Consider the following 13487-nt stretch of genomic DNA (forward strand, 5'->3'; position numbering starts at 1 on the left):
GACTAAGTATTTTTGAGAAAATGAATAAAACCTAACAAACCGACTGTGAAAACTAATTAAAATAAATAAATAAATAAAATGAAATCAAAACTAACTATGAAAAATCTCAAACTATTAGCAGTTTGTAAGCAGATTCTGTCAAGGTTTCTGATAATGTTGTTTGGTCTACATAAAATGACCACCACCACAATTCGCCCATTCGATCCATATTGTGTCCACTTTTTTTTTTTATTCTTCTCTCTCCTCATGTCTCCGCATTTTTGTGTTATTTTTAGTACATGTTCTGACACCCTCTGTCTAAATTCATCAGGCGTAATGAGACATCTCTGAAGGTAACCTCCCCAGACGGCGGAAGAAGAAGCGCCTGCTGGCCTGACCTCACTTTCAACCCCTCAGGCAACAAAAAAAAAAAAAAAAAAAAAAAAAAAAAAAAAAGTTGTAAGTGAGGGGGGAAAAAAAGATACCTTTCAAAGTTTTACAACTCGTCGTTTGAATGTAATCCTTCTCGCAGTTGCCAGCCGGTAAAAGGTCACCATGCTCAGCTTGGAATATCTTTTGATTGTTTTTTTGTGCAAAAGGGCTGAAAAAATAAAAAATAAATAAAAAATAAAAAAAGGCTCATAATTCCTGTCAGGGTGATGATGTACGGCGCAGGAGGGGGGCGGAGTTTGAGCCACCCACTGTCCACTCACACGTTTCAAAACGTACGCTTGGGGAAAGTGTTTGCTACAAGATGCTAAACAACTATATGAAAGAACACGATGATTGCAACTTCAGGAAAAGAGCAAGGATAAAGTTCTTGTTGAGGTTAGTGCTCTGATGTGCTTCCAAGCCAAACTCATCCACCTTCACGGGCCTTACATAAGAAAATTACAGTGTTGTTTCTCAATTTCTGTAGACTATGTCGTGGAAAATCTGAAAACCATGCTGCATTGAACACATCGTTGCTAACATGACATGCTAACTAATGAAAAGAGTGGAGGTGAATGAGCGCTTTCTATCTTTACTTCTTGGTTGGTGGGGAGTAATATTTTGTCCAAGATGAGACTTGTGGCTCCAAGAATATGGACTACAGCAGCAAAAAGGAGATTAAGGAGTATTATAATCTATATGAAGGTACCATATTGGTAACATACATAAAACACTATATACATATTCCACAGCTTCCACTTGGCTGCAGCAGCCCTTATTCTCCTTTTGAATGAAATGTGTCTCTTTACCATGGAAGTAAAAACGGGAAACCCCAGTCTTCACTTCACTGCAGTGGCCCTTAGTGTCCCCTCAAAGAAAATATGCCACCTGTGGAGAATTTAATGAAGCAAACTCCACCATCTACACTCTGCTGCTAGTCTCTTCCTATTGAATCAAATGTGTATCCTTACTGTTGAGAAGATATTGGGTAGCCTTTTACTCCAAGAAGTTGCACAATATGCAGTTTGACCCCAAATTTTCCCTAAAATAATGGCTCCTCTTGAGTAAAAATATCTTCCTGTTGGGGCTAATAGGCACACGGCGAGGAGTAAATGTACGAGACCCCAGTTCTCCTCTGTTGTTGTTTGGTAACCTGTGTAAATGCTGCCATCTTTATTTCCTTTTTCAATATGATGCTTTTATTTTGACATGTTAAACAACCGGAAGTTGCGGGCTTACAGCGTTTCCGTGATTGACAGCCACAAGCATTGGACGACACGTCTTTTCCTTTCTTTCAAGCTGGTTGTTTTTTGTCATCATTCTTCGTTGGAAAAGTTGAGCAAATGGATAAAGTTGATTTAAGAAGCTGTTAAAGCATTCATGACTGCGATGATCACTTGTGGAAGAAGACTGCCGTTGATTGAGCAGGCCAAAGTGGTCAGTAGCATTTCAATTCTCTATTGTTAGCTTAGATGCTAACACAATGCCATGTTTGTAGTAAAGATGTTTGTTTTGTATGTCTAAACCTTTAGTTCTACGGTGTATTGCTGAGCAATAAACATCTGTGAAAGGCACTGGAGACTCGCATGCAATCAATGGGCGGTACAACCTGGCTTGATCCATAATAGTGGACCTCACTAGCGGCCCTTAGACTCCTCTTGAGTAAAATGTGTCACCTTACCACCGACAAGTAAATACAGGAGATTGGTCGGAGTGGTGCAAGTCATTAGTGGCCCTTCGTCTCCTCTTGTACCTTGACTTGTATTTGATTTGACCAAAATGTCTACCCCACATTCTCATAAAAAAAAATATGTGCCAAAGGTTTCAACAGTCTGACACTTGAACGAGATGTTGAGCTACGATGCGATTCGCCATTTCCAACTAGCATGAAAGGATTAACTCAACGTGTAACAATTTTTACTTCACAGTTTGCACTTTCCTGAAGCTGACTGTTTTTTCGCATCCCTCAGTCTCCTCAAGGATAAAAATGCTTCCAAAATAGCAGAGATGGGAAATCCAGGTCCAGAAAGTCAAAACCCTGCCAGTTTGGTTTTAGCTACAGTTGCTGGTACTCAACCGGCAGGTAAACAAGGTCATTACGAGAAACACCTGTGGCTAAAGCAAACTTTTTTTCTTTTCTTTTTTTTAACTTTTGTGACCTGTTTTTCCCATCTCTGCAAAATAGAAATATGAATATACATCCAAATGTGTGTCTCAAGGTCAAGCTTATACCCACTTATTGAACGTTAGTTATTGTTAGTCCTCACCTTTCCATTTTGTCCTGATGTCTGTCTTTGGACTGTGAAAGCCTCCCAACCTCGTCGCCCTCGCCAAACTCTCCCACACCCCCTTGCCCCATCCCCACGCCTTGACACTGCCTCTCTGCATTGATGCCCATAATTACCGCTGAATGGATCTGCACATTTCCCATGGATGTCAGCGGAGCCTTTGGCCTACTCTGTTGCCCCCCCCCCTCATCCTCATCATCCATTTCCCCAACCTCTCCCCAGAAAAAAAAACGCCAGCACCCCCACTTCTCAATGAGGATTAAAAGTGGGATGGAGAGGGTGCTTGCCTAGATGGAAGGATGCTTTGCTATGCAAGCCATATATGGCGAGCAGTGGCATGCAAAGGGGTGGGCAGATGGGGCGAGGGCCTCAAGCATCCATCTCGGAAGGCAAACACAGTCATCTTTTAAAAATAAAAAATAAAAAAAATAAAAAACTCTTGAAAAATGGGCCTAAACCTTCAATAAAGTGTTAAAAAAAACAAAAAAAACTGGGGGTTGCTCATGCAAAAACAAAAAAACAAAAAAAAGATTAATAATGAAAAAAATAGGCCTGTCTCTTTCTGTATCAAATGTATCCACAGTGTTGCATCTCGCCCTTAGTTTCCTCTTAGATAAAAATGTTTTTCTTGCCAACAGCCACATGACAAGCATTCATTCAGATGGCCCTTCCTTGTCCTCGTTCGGTGTTGTTTGGTAGTCTCTTGTAGCAACGAACCTCTCGAGTGGCCCGAGTCTCCTCTTGAGTAAAATGTGTGTGCTTTATCAGCAGTCACACACAAGAATGTAAATCCAGGAGACTCTTGTACTCCCCCATTATTGTTGTGTGCCTCGTTCAGTCACGGTGCACCTCACAGGCACCCCCGTAGTCTCTGCTTGAGTAAACTGCATCTCCGTACCATTGGCCACGTTGGTAGAAGTATATACTGTACAGAAAACCATTATTCTTCTCCATTTCTCCAGTTTGGTAGAGGTTGACTTTAACTGTAGCAGCGCACCTCACCAGAAGCCCTTCTAGAGGAGAACGTGTTTCCTTGCCAACAGTCATATGACGAGACATACAGTGGATCGTTATTCTCATCCTCCTATTTTTGTTGTTCAGTAGTTGTTCTTCTTCCATAGCAGGGCACTTCACTAGCGGCCCTTAGTGTCCTCTAAGGTCACATTTGTCACTTTGATCTTCTGTCACTTGTGCTTTTGAGTCCATCTGTTTGTTCTGTTCGACAAGACTGTGAACCGATTCGAGGTGAAGACTTCTACGTTTGCTTCTTTTGCTAGACGTTAGAAGCCTGAGACAGTTTTTATTATTTCTTTTTTTAGTAAAAGCTATAAGGTAAGTCCATCACCATCACACAAGTGAGTGAAATTCCATCACCTCTGTCGACTGTGGAAACTAGTATAGCGGAAAATCGCAAGAGTTGTTGATTCCCACCAGAGGCGAGTGGACGGACGTCATGGTCAGTGGGAGCCTACGCACGCCCTCAGGCCTGCCAGAGGTAACCGATACCCATTACCCGAAAAAGCCTTCTCCCACAGGGCCCAAAGGAGCGGCTAACACCGTTAATCACATCACATGACATAAGGCCAAAGCCACAGAAAAGTGGCGCTTTGATTCGGCTACTTGGATAAAGAGAAAAAACGTGTGGGAAAAGAGGTTTTGTCCACTCGGGAGGACGAGCCGAGCGCACGTCGTGCTCAGCTGGGTAATATATGTATAAGCTCAACATGACAGCTGGACCTCCTCCAGGGGTATGTGCGGTTAACTGTGTCATTTTTCCCTCAGATGCGGCTCGGCGTTTTGGGAAGTTACTTGGAGTCGGCTTCAAGGAGGACTGTTTGGAACCAATGAGGTTTGGCTCCCAGCACACTTCCAATTATCCCCCATTAACGGCATTTCCAAGTAGATGTTGACGTTTGTGTGAACGCAATGCTGCCCAACATGACTTTTAAGGGTTTATTAGTCCAGGTCATACTCCGGTCTCCTCCCACATTCCAAAGACATGCATGGCAGGTTAATTGGGCGCTCCGAATTGTCCCTAGGTGTGCGTGTGAGTGTGGATGGTTGTTCGTCTCCGTGTGCCCTGCGATTGGTTGGCAACCAGTCCAGGGTGTCCCCCGCCTACTGCCCAGAGCCAGCTGAGATAGGCGCCAGCAGCCCCCGCGACCCTTGTGAGGATTAAGCGGTCAAGAAAATGGATGGATGGATGGATAGTCCAGGTCACGGCTTCCATCAAATTAAACAGCAACACTTTTTTGATTCTGATCACACTCATGAGAGCTGTTTTTTATTTATTTATATATATATTTTTTTTTTCTTTGATGAGACGGTGGCTTGTATTCAGAACTTTTGTAGACAATATTATTGGTGGACAGTCAGGACATGCCAGCATGCTGTTAACATTAGCTCAAGCTAACGTTACTATTGAAAAAGGCTTTTTTTTTTTAAGACACCAACTTCCTTTATGACGTTATAAGGAAATTTATCATCAGGCAAAATGATCTGACACATTTGTAGGTTTAATAAAAGACAACTAAAGTAAAGAAACAAAAATGTGTTCTTATTTTTGGAAAAGTACGTATAGTGCCTTTTTTTTCCTCCATATAATGCCTTTTTGTTTTGTTCCTGTGTAGTGCCATTATTTTTTGTTTCTTTTTCAGTTGATGCCATGAATTGGACTGGTGAACATTGCGCTTTCATTGTGGAAACGTTGATCAAAACAAACTAATCGAATTAGCTTGGACTTTGACAATTTTTATGTCAAACTAAAATGGTGTTAAAACGTTTATTGCTACACATGAATGTTACATGTAATCTCAAAAGGTTGTAAGATTGATATTCTGGCAGAAAATGTTGATACTTGTGTATCAAACTTCATCCATCTATTCCTGTGGTCGTGTTTCCGCTAACATGAAGTTTTTAAACTCCCTTCCTGTTGCTTTCAAACAGTAGGTTGAGAGATTTTTATATAACTTTTTTTTGTTGAGTAGAAAGTTCCGGCAACAGGATGACATTGCACTTTGCCCACCCCTCCATTCGGTCTCACTCTATCATGTCCCATGATTGTTTACTTGGCGCACAAAAGGCATGGCCGCCGGAGCTCATTATGGGATAGGCAGCTCTAATATACTGCCAAGTACTGCCCCATTTCCTGGAGCTGTTGTCTTGGCAACGCAGCATCCAAGAGGGCTGTGGGGGGGGGACTGCTTTGGACCCGGTGGTTGGGTCTTTTTGAGGAGTTTGGGGAGGGTGGGCCACATGATGTCATTCCGTCGCACGGAGGGGACCAATCAAACCCTGAGAAAATGATGTCACCTTTTGTTGAGCCGCTCCATTGAGGACTATAGAAGTGCAATGAATTGAGAGGTCATCTTTCCCCTGCAGTGCGTGTGTGTGTGTTAGGGAGGGGGGAAGGGGTACGGTGGGGGGAAGTGCATTGTGGCCATGCTAATGTTGTGGGACCATAAAGATGTCATGAGGCTCAACTTCCACTTCAACCCCCACTTTCTTTTTTTCACATGTCGATGACCTTGTTCCTGGCAAATGTGATTGCTAGTATGAGCTGTGTGACATTTTGGATGACTTGTCACAAGACTGTCAAGTTCCAAAGTAAATATCACATTGATTACAATACGATACACTCCAATTGTGTTACGATTCATTCCAATTGCAATACAATTCACTCAGATTAGAAACTGATTCATTCTATTTGATACCATTCATTCCCATGAAAATACAATAAAATTCAATAGTTTATTAAGACTATAAAACTATACATTCCAATTACCATAACATGCTCAAATTATATGATGCACTCACGTGATTGACTTCAATTACATTACAATTCACTCCGATCAAGTTACAAGTCTCTCTGGTTACAAAACAAGTCTGGTTACGATACGATTGGCTGTAGATACGATACCATTCACTCCAATTACGACATGTCACTCTGGTTATGAGAAATGCTGATACCATTTACTCCAACACAATATAATTCATTTTCAATAAAAAACAAACACAGTCCAATTACAATCTATTTTACTCCTATTATATAAGATTCAAGAAAATTCAGTCACATTACAAAACGATACATCCCGACGATGTTAAGATATCCTCTAATTACGAGATACCAAACATGAGTTTTTTTTTTTCGGATTCACTTTGATTTCATTCACTGTCAGATGACACATTGATTTCATTTCAGTTTCAGCTATCAAAGGATTCAGTACAGACTGATTGACAATGAAAGAGCTAAGCACAGCATGTGACTTTTTTGTTTCTTCCCCCAGAGCTCTCCATCACCCGGCCTTGACCAGTCAACGTGGTCTAAATACTGGCTCGGGTCTCCGTACGAGAATGAAAATAACCTCTGATTATTTTCCTTTCGCTGTTCCAGCACTTGTTGATGTATACCGGATAACGCCGTGGATGTGACATGGACGGCGTTTGAGCAAGAGGGCGAGTATGAAAAGCAGATGTCCGTACGGGAAAATATTAATCCAGGCTCAGTGTAGAATAAGTCAAACAATATGTCCGTCCGTCGCGGTTAGCGGCGGTAAACGTGCGGCGCATTCACCGTCTTGGCTTCCCTTTTTGAGCTTGACTGATCTCTTTCATAATGTCTGAGAAATAGAATCCCCTCCGCCGTCCTGCTGCGTTTACGTCAAAGCTTCTCCCACTCCAAGAAGCTGAAGCTGGATCTTAAGGGCGACGTTGTCAGTGATGGAGCGCATACTGTCGGACGCCTCGCCAGGAGAAAACATCTGCCGATGGCCGCACCGTCCAGACTGGGATTTACTCTTGATCCTAGAAACATAATACAGAAACTAATGATTGACCAAGTCCAAAAAAATGAGCGCATGGGCTTAAAAAAAAAACACAAACCATAGGTGGACTCCATGAAGAGATGAAAAAATATCCCAAAACATCCAAAAGCAGAAGAGATCTTATGTCATTTTTCCAGCAAACCGAATACAAATCATCGCCACAACTCCAGTCCAAAATCATGATTAAGATGTGTTTCGTGATGGTTTTGAATCTTATACTAACTGGTCCTCCAATTGAAGACTCTAAAGAACAGGTCTCAAACTCCAGTCCTCGAGGGCCACAGTCCTGCATGTCTTAGAGGTTTCCCTCCTCAAACACACCTGATTCATCAGCAAGCTCTGCAGGAACCTGATAATGGCCCTCATTATATGTTACAGCTGTGTTTGAGGGGAGAAACCTCTAAAACATGCAGGACTGCAGCCCTCAAGGACTGGAGTTTGAGACCTATGCTCTTAAGTGTCTGTACATATGAATCCAATTGTATACTGTAAACGATTGACTGTATCTTTGTGATGATCTGGACAGAGTTGAGGCCGACTCCTGCAATCAGCAGGGGTTGGATCCAGGCCCCCTTATGATCCTCGACAGGATGAGTGGTATAGCCATGGGATCGATGGATTAAACGTTTGCTCATTCTCAAATGTAGATTTTCTTAAAACTCAGGAAATTGTTGAGGACGAGCTAAATGCTAAGTAAGACCAAAAGCTGGTGCCTTGCTCAAGGGGACCTTGCAGTCATGAATAGATCTTATGGAGAGCCATTCAGAGGCAGATTGTGTTTTGGACACACAAGTTAGTAGGAATCGGAGTTCAACAAGTCCCACTTATGACAATTTCAATCCTCGGCAGATCTTGAAATCTCGGGTGCCAAAACATTTCCAGAGATACTTGCAGGCCTTTACACTGGAACGAGGATTGCTAATCAGAACTGCCTCAGGTGAGGTACATCACATTTGTAGCCCCCCCGAGTACAACGTTTCCTGTTAAACACTTTGGTTGGGACTGGCTTTTTTTGTCTGATTATACTTGCTGCTGACTCGTATGCTTTCCAAGAACTGCCGGGTTGCCCGTGAGCAAAGCACTGAACTTGCAGATTGATTTACTTTTCAGGGTTTAGCAAGTATTGCATTAGCTCTTTTTGTAAATGCCTTGTAAAATCGCTTTAAATTTTGAATAGAGATGGACTGATCCCCTGAACCCTCAAAATGTCAAGTTCAGTGTCTTGCTCAAGGGCAGCCTAACAGTTCTTGAAAAGCAAACCTATCAGAACATCCAGAGATGAGGTCACGCAAGTAAGTGGCCCCCCGCAAACTCAAAGTTACCTGCGCTTCCAAAATGATATTAAGTGCAAGCAAAACAGTTGGCGTCATGGCAGCAAAGTGGCCACTTTAGCCTTAGGGTAGCAGTGCGTCACATGAAGTAGTCATCTGGTCATAGGCCTATTATTTTTTCCCCTCTGCCTGCACATCACAGATGTTCTACCTGCACCACACCTCAGTGGCTTGCATGAATCAGACATAACAGGCAGACTTTTTACTGCATCCAACATTTGGAGATGGCTGACTCAAAGCCAGCAGTTTTGATGCGCAGTGGCTGGACAAAGGCCACATACATTGTGACATACACTTCTGAGGCTGCTTTAGGATTCATGTCAATTACAAGTTATTACATATTACAGCTACAAATAACCCCCACCCCCCAAATATTATAATGACTATCATATTCCATAAATTGATTATGGTTCAGTTACTGGTTTGGTCAATGACAAATGTTGTTTGATGTTTTCCAAAGTAAAAGCAGATTTTTTCAAATGAAAACATTTTTGAAAAAAATCAATCTGCTTTGCTTTCATGAAGTACAAAAATCACAAAAATATTTGCTGTTAAATGGATGAATCTGATCATTTGGAAAGACTCATCGATATCAAAATAATTGTTGAAACAGAATTCGCCTCTCCCTCCCACTGCTCATTGAATCAGTGGGTGCTGGTGTCTGTGGATCTCACGCTGCTTTATCTATCCTTCCCTCCTTCCTTTCTTCAGTTCCTCCTCTGGTCTCTTGAGATCTCCTTAATTTGTTGGAATTTAGAGGTTTCTGGGTTTGGCGTAAAGACTGATTTTGTAACCATGTGGATGGCAAGAAGTGTTTAGTTTGTGTTGGATTTTACTTTGATTTATCTTTCTTTTCTTTGACCTTTCCTCTGGTCTCCTGACCTTCTGAACTTCACGACTCTGGCGAGACTCTGAAGTATCCAGTTAAGGTGAAGGGTAATGGGATTTTATTAGGTTTTAGGTGAATTAATGAGTATAAATTTACACATATTTACATACATGCATACACACATGCACGCACATACGCAAGACACACATAAAATATACATATTAAAAAAAAGAGAGAGAGCGCAATGATGATAAGATGTTGAATCGGTAAGACTACCAAATGAACAATTCTGAGCTTTCTCTTAAAAAAAATACAAATGTTGATCAATTGGATGATTGATTAGTTTTTGATGAATCAAATATTTGTGGCACTTCTAACTGATAAATGAAATGGGGCCACAATGGTACCACCTCAGCCTCATTTAGGCCAGGAAGACCCCTGCTTACCTTTCAATTTCCTGCCTTTTTTGTGCCCCTTTTTGTGCCCCTTCACTCTGGGTTTCCCCTTGGCCCGATGCCTAATCATTTGGAGCGTAGCCATGTTGAGCAGCATCAGCACACGGAACCACGTCCCAACCTGCCTGACGGCTTCGGCATGCCGGCGGACGCCCGGGGGCCGGCCCCTATCGCCCTTCCTCATCAGCCCATCTAGTGTACTTGTTTGCGGGCATCCTGCCATGCTCACACAGGTTTATCCTTTATTTACCAACAGCACCGAGTCGGGGGAAAAAAAAAATAAAAAATCCAGTCAAGCATGTTTGGGGCGAGTCCACATCTCCCGAGTGGCGCACGTATACAACGCGCCCGTCATAAGGGTGCTTTGAAGGTCAGTGGCGCTGCGGTGGGCAATCGCGCCATATCTCCATCAGGTTCCACGGAGCGTTTGAAGGCGATACGGCCGTGCCGCCGCATTCTTGGCGGCGCTGTCACAACTTGAACTTTCATAGCATCCCGCTGAGGCCAAGTCGCGGCGCTATCGCTCCCATCGGCCGGCGAGCACGCTGCGTACTCGCGCTGGTCCGTTTATATAAGGAGCCTGCATGGGATGAGAATGCTGGGAGAAGATTGCACATTGAAATCACCTGGGGAAGTCCTTGAGATCACGTCTCCAGCTCCGTCTCGCTTCCCCAATAGCATCTGAAAACGGAGGAAGCAGAGATGAAATATGTCATCTGCTCCAACAAATCAACTTTCATGCGTTACAGCCAACTCTAATTTGCACCACTAACTTGAACCCTTCACCCCGGCTTAAAACCACATTTTGACACATGAATCCTGTTATGAAAACCTGGCTCTTCTTGAAACACAAATTTAGGCTTGTAAACCTATTTTGAAAACCTATGCCTTATTAAAATCCTACTTTGGAGCCCCAATCAAGTCTTGAAATCCTAATTTGAAATCCTAACTTCAAAACCCAAATTTGAAAACCCGAACCTTGGACTGAACCCTTATGTTACACCTGAACTTGAGACCCTAACCCTAGTTTGAAACTAGGGCTGTTTGATACCTCTATTTTTCAGACCAATAACAGTACAAGTACTCAACTCTTCAGTAGTCACAATACCGATACCAAGGACCGATACCACTAGTACTTTTGATACATAAAATTTCCCAACCTAAAAAAAACAAAAACAGATCATTTTCAAGAAAGACCTTTGTATCCCAATATAGCATTTTCTTTAATTATTCTCATTTCTAATTTCTACTTCCTGATTGTAAAACAGCCACAAGAGGGTGATCGATACTCATGAGTACAGATAACTTGAAATAAGGCCTGGTATCGGTCCAATACCGATAACTTGTATCAGTACTTGTCCATCCTAATTTTCAACCCAACTTTCAAGACATAATTTATCCCTGTTTTGAAAGCTGACTTGGAATTTGCTCTACTTGCTACAGCTCTCCACTCCGTCCAACCTGTTGCTATGTTTTTGAAGCTGTTGCGCCACCAAATCAGGCTTTACGCTAAGCACATGGCTCCTACTTTCTCCGGTATCTTCACGACCCATTGCAAAAGTTAAGCCTGGAGGAGTGGAGTGACATACAGTAGATCAGCTCCAGGCCTTAATGTGAAGCTAAGATTTCACTGGAGTTGGGTCAAACAGGGATGGAAGCAGTCAGAGGGGCTTTTGCGTCTTTGCAGCATTCTTAATGATGTGGTGGCTTGGCTTCATTTAGGAGGTCAACAGGTTCAAGTCAATATTGGATTGAAAAGTTGCAGGTTTGTCCAAGCAGACATGTTTAAGAACCAAACTACGAGTTTTGGACTGGCGTCAGCTCGGTCAACCGTTCACAGCTTGCTTTTGAGTCACACTGTCCCACACTGGTTTCCTTGGAAACAAGTGTTCTCTTTTCTAGTGGCACAAAGACTGAATTTAACAACTTCCTATTGACAAACCAGAACCTTTGTTAGAAACCCCAACCCAGGATTCAAATCCTATTTTGAAACCCTTAACCTAATTTAAAAACGTTCTCTTAAAAACCTAATCCTGGACTGAAACCTTAACCCTTCACTTCCATACTTTGAAACACATACTTAAGTTTCCAGCAAACCCTGATTATTTTGAAACTATACGTACTATACCTTCATACCCTAGCAGTGGATTAAAACCCCAATTTGAAACCCTATGGAAAGATTGAAAATCTCGTTTGAAACCACAACCTATACTCTTGAAAAACAAACCTGCAATCCGAAACCTATTTTGCAATTGTAACCTGGGTTTGAAACACACAATTGAAACAATAGCCTTAGTTTGCAACCTGGACTGGTTTGAAACCCCAACTCTGGCCTGAAACCATACATAAATATCCTAACAACTGCCTAATTAAAGGAAAATTATAAATACAGAAGACAAACACATTTGCACTTAATGAACAACCAACTGGCTTTCAGTTTTAGAAAATCTTTATTTATATTTTACTTACAGTAAATATAACGTGCTTAGCAGAACACAATTTTCCTCTCAAGAAATTTTCCCCATAGATTTTGGGCTATGAGACAAATGTCAGAACCACAGTAGTGATCTTGTCGGACGAAACAGCACATTTGAGTAAGCCTTATTTGTTAACAAGTGATCAGTAGGAACGTGATGTTAGCATCAAAGTGTGCAGTCACTGACATCTATTTTGAAAAGTAATCCCACAACACTCACCAGTCAAGCACTGCTAGCGCTAACGCTGCTAGCCGCTAAATGCTGGCAACAGGCACCATAAAATACAATGTCAGCGTAATTAAGTCTTTTTTTTTTTCTTTTTTTTTATATAGCGCACTTCATTTATGTCTGAATGGGATTTCTGGACGATGCTGTGTTGTTGACGTCGGTAGCAACAATTTGTGGCAGTAATATTAACACCCCAAACACTGCCTTGAAAGATGAGTCAAGTCAGCTGTTACACCCCAACAGGCTGACAAGAACAACTTCAAAAATAAAAGTGTTCCAAGTCATTGAGCTCCATATATTATTTAGTAAGGCAAGGTTTGTTTTGAAATTGGCCTGCTCACTGCATGGGCGCCATGTTACTGTGTTATGCATAGAATGAACAATTGTTGCTGCATTTGGATTCACTTCTTCTTCCTGACAGTGTACATGTGTTTATGTGTCCACACCGATGAGTGTAAATCTGACACTTTTCAAAATGTTACTTTTTTTTTTTTTTTAAACACTTAACCAGTGTTACTCCAACACTGCATATATGCAGATATCTAAACTGGTCAACACTGAGTAGTGTTGAAAGTACTCTACACTAGTGTCAGTGTTAAAAATTTATCTCTAACACTTAATTCTGGTAAAAGGTACTTCATTTAT

At 41.9% G+C, this 13487-nt stretch overlaps 1 protein-coding gene across 5 annotated transcripts in view; it reads right to left on the reverse strand.

Annotated features, from left to right (window-relative positions):
* Positions 1-6435: 6435 nt before the first annotated feature.
* LOC144022920 (uncharacterized) overlaps positions 6436-13487 on the reverse strand; it is a 116229-nt gene continuing 109177 nt past the window's right edge. For all 5 annotated transcript variants that reach the window (XR_013284439.1, XR_013284433.1, XR_013284434.1 and 2 more), the window contains 2 exons: positions 10764-10818; positions 6436-7502 (listed from right to left, as the gene is read on the reverse strand). Coding sequence is in view for 1 of the 5 variants with exons in the window: in XM_077528130.1 (XP_077384256.1) it covers positions 7360-7502; positions 10764-10818 (198 nt within the window). In the remaining 4 variants the exon portion in view is untranslated. The remainder of the gene's footprint in view (positions 7503-10763; positions 10819-13487) is intronic.

Source organism: Festucalex cinctus, chromosome 1, assembly GCF_051991245.1.
Source record: "Festucalex cinctus isolate MCC-2025b chromosome 1, RoL_Fcin_1.0, whole genome shotgun sequence".
Lineage (NCBI taxonomy): Eukaryota > Metazoa > Chordata > Actinopteri > Syngnathiformes > Syngnathidae > Festucalex > Festucalex cinctus.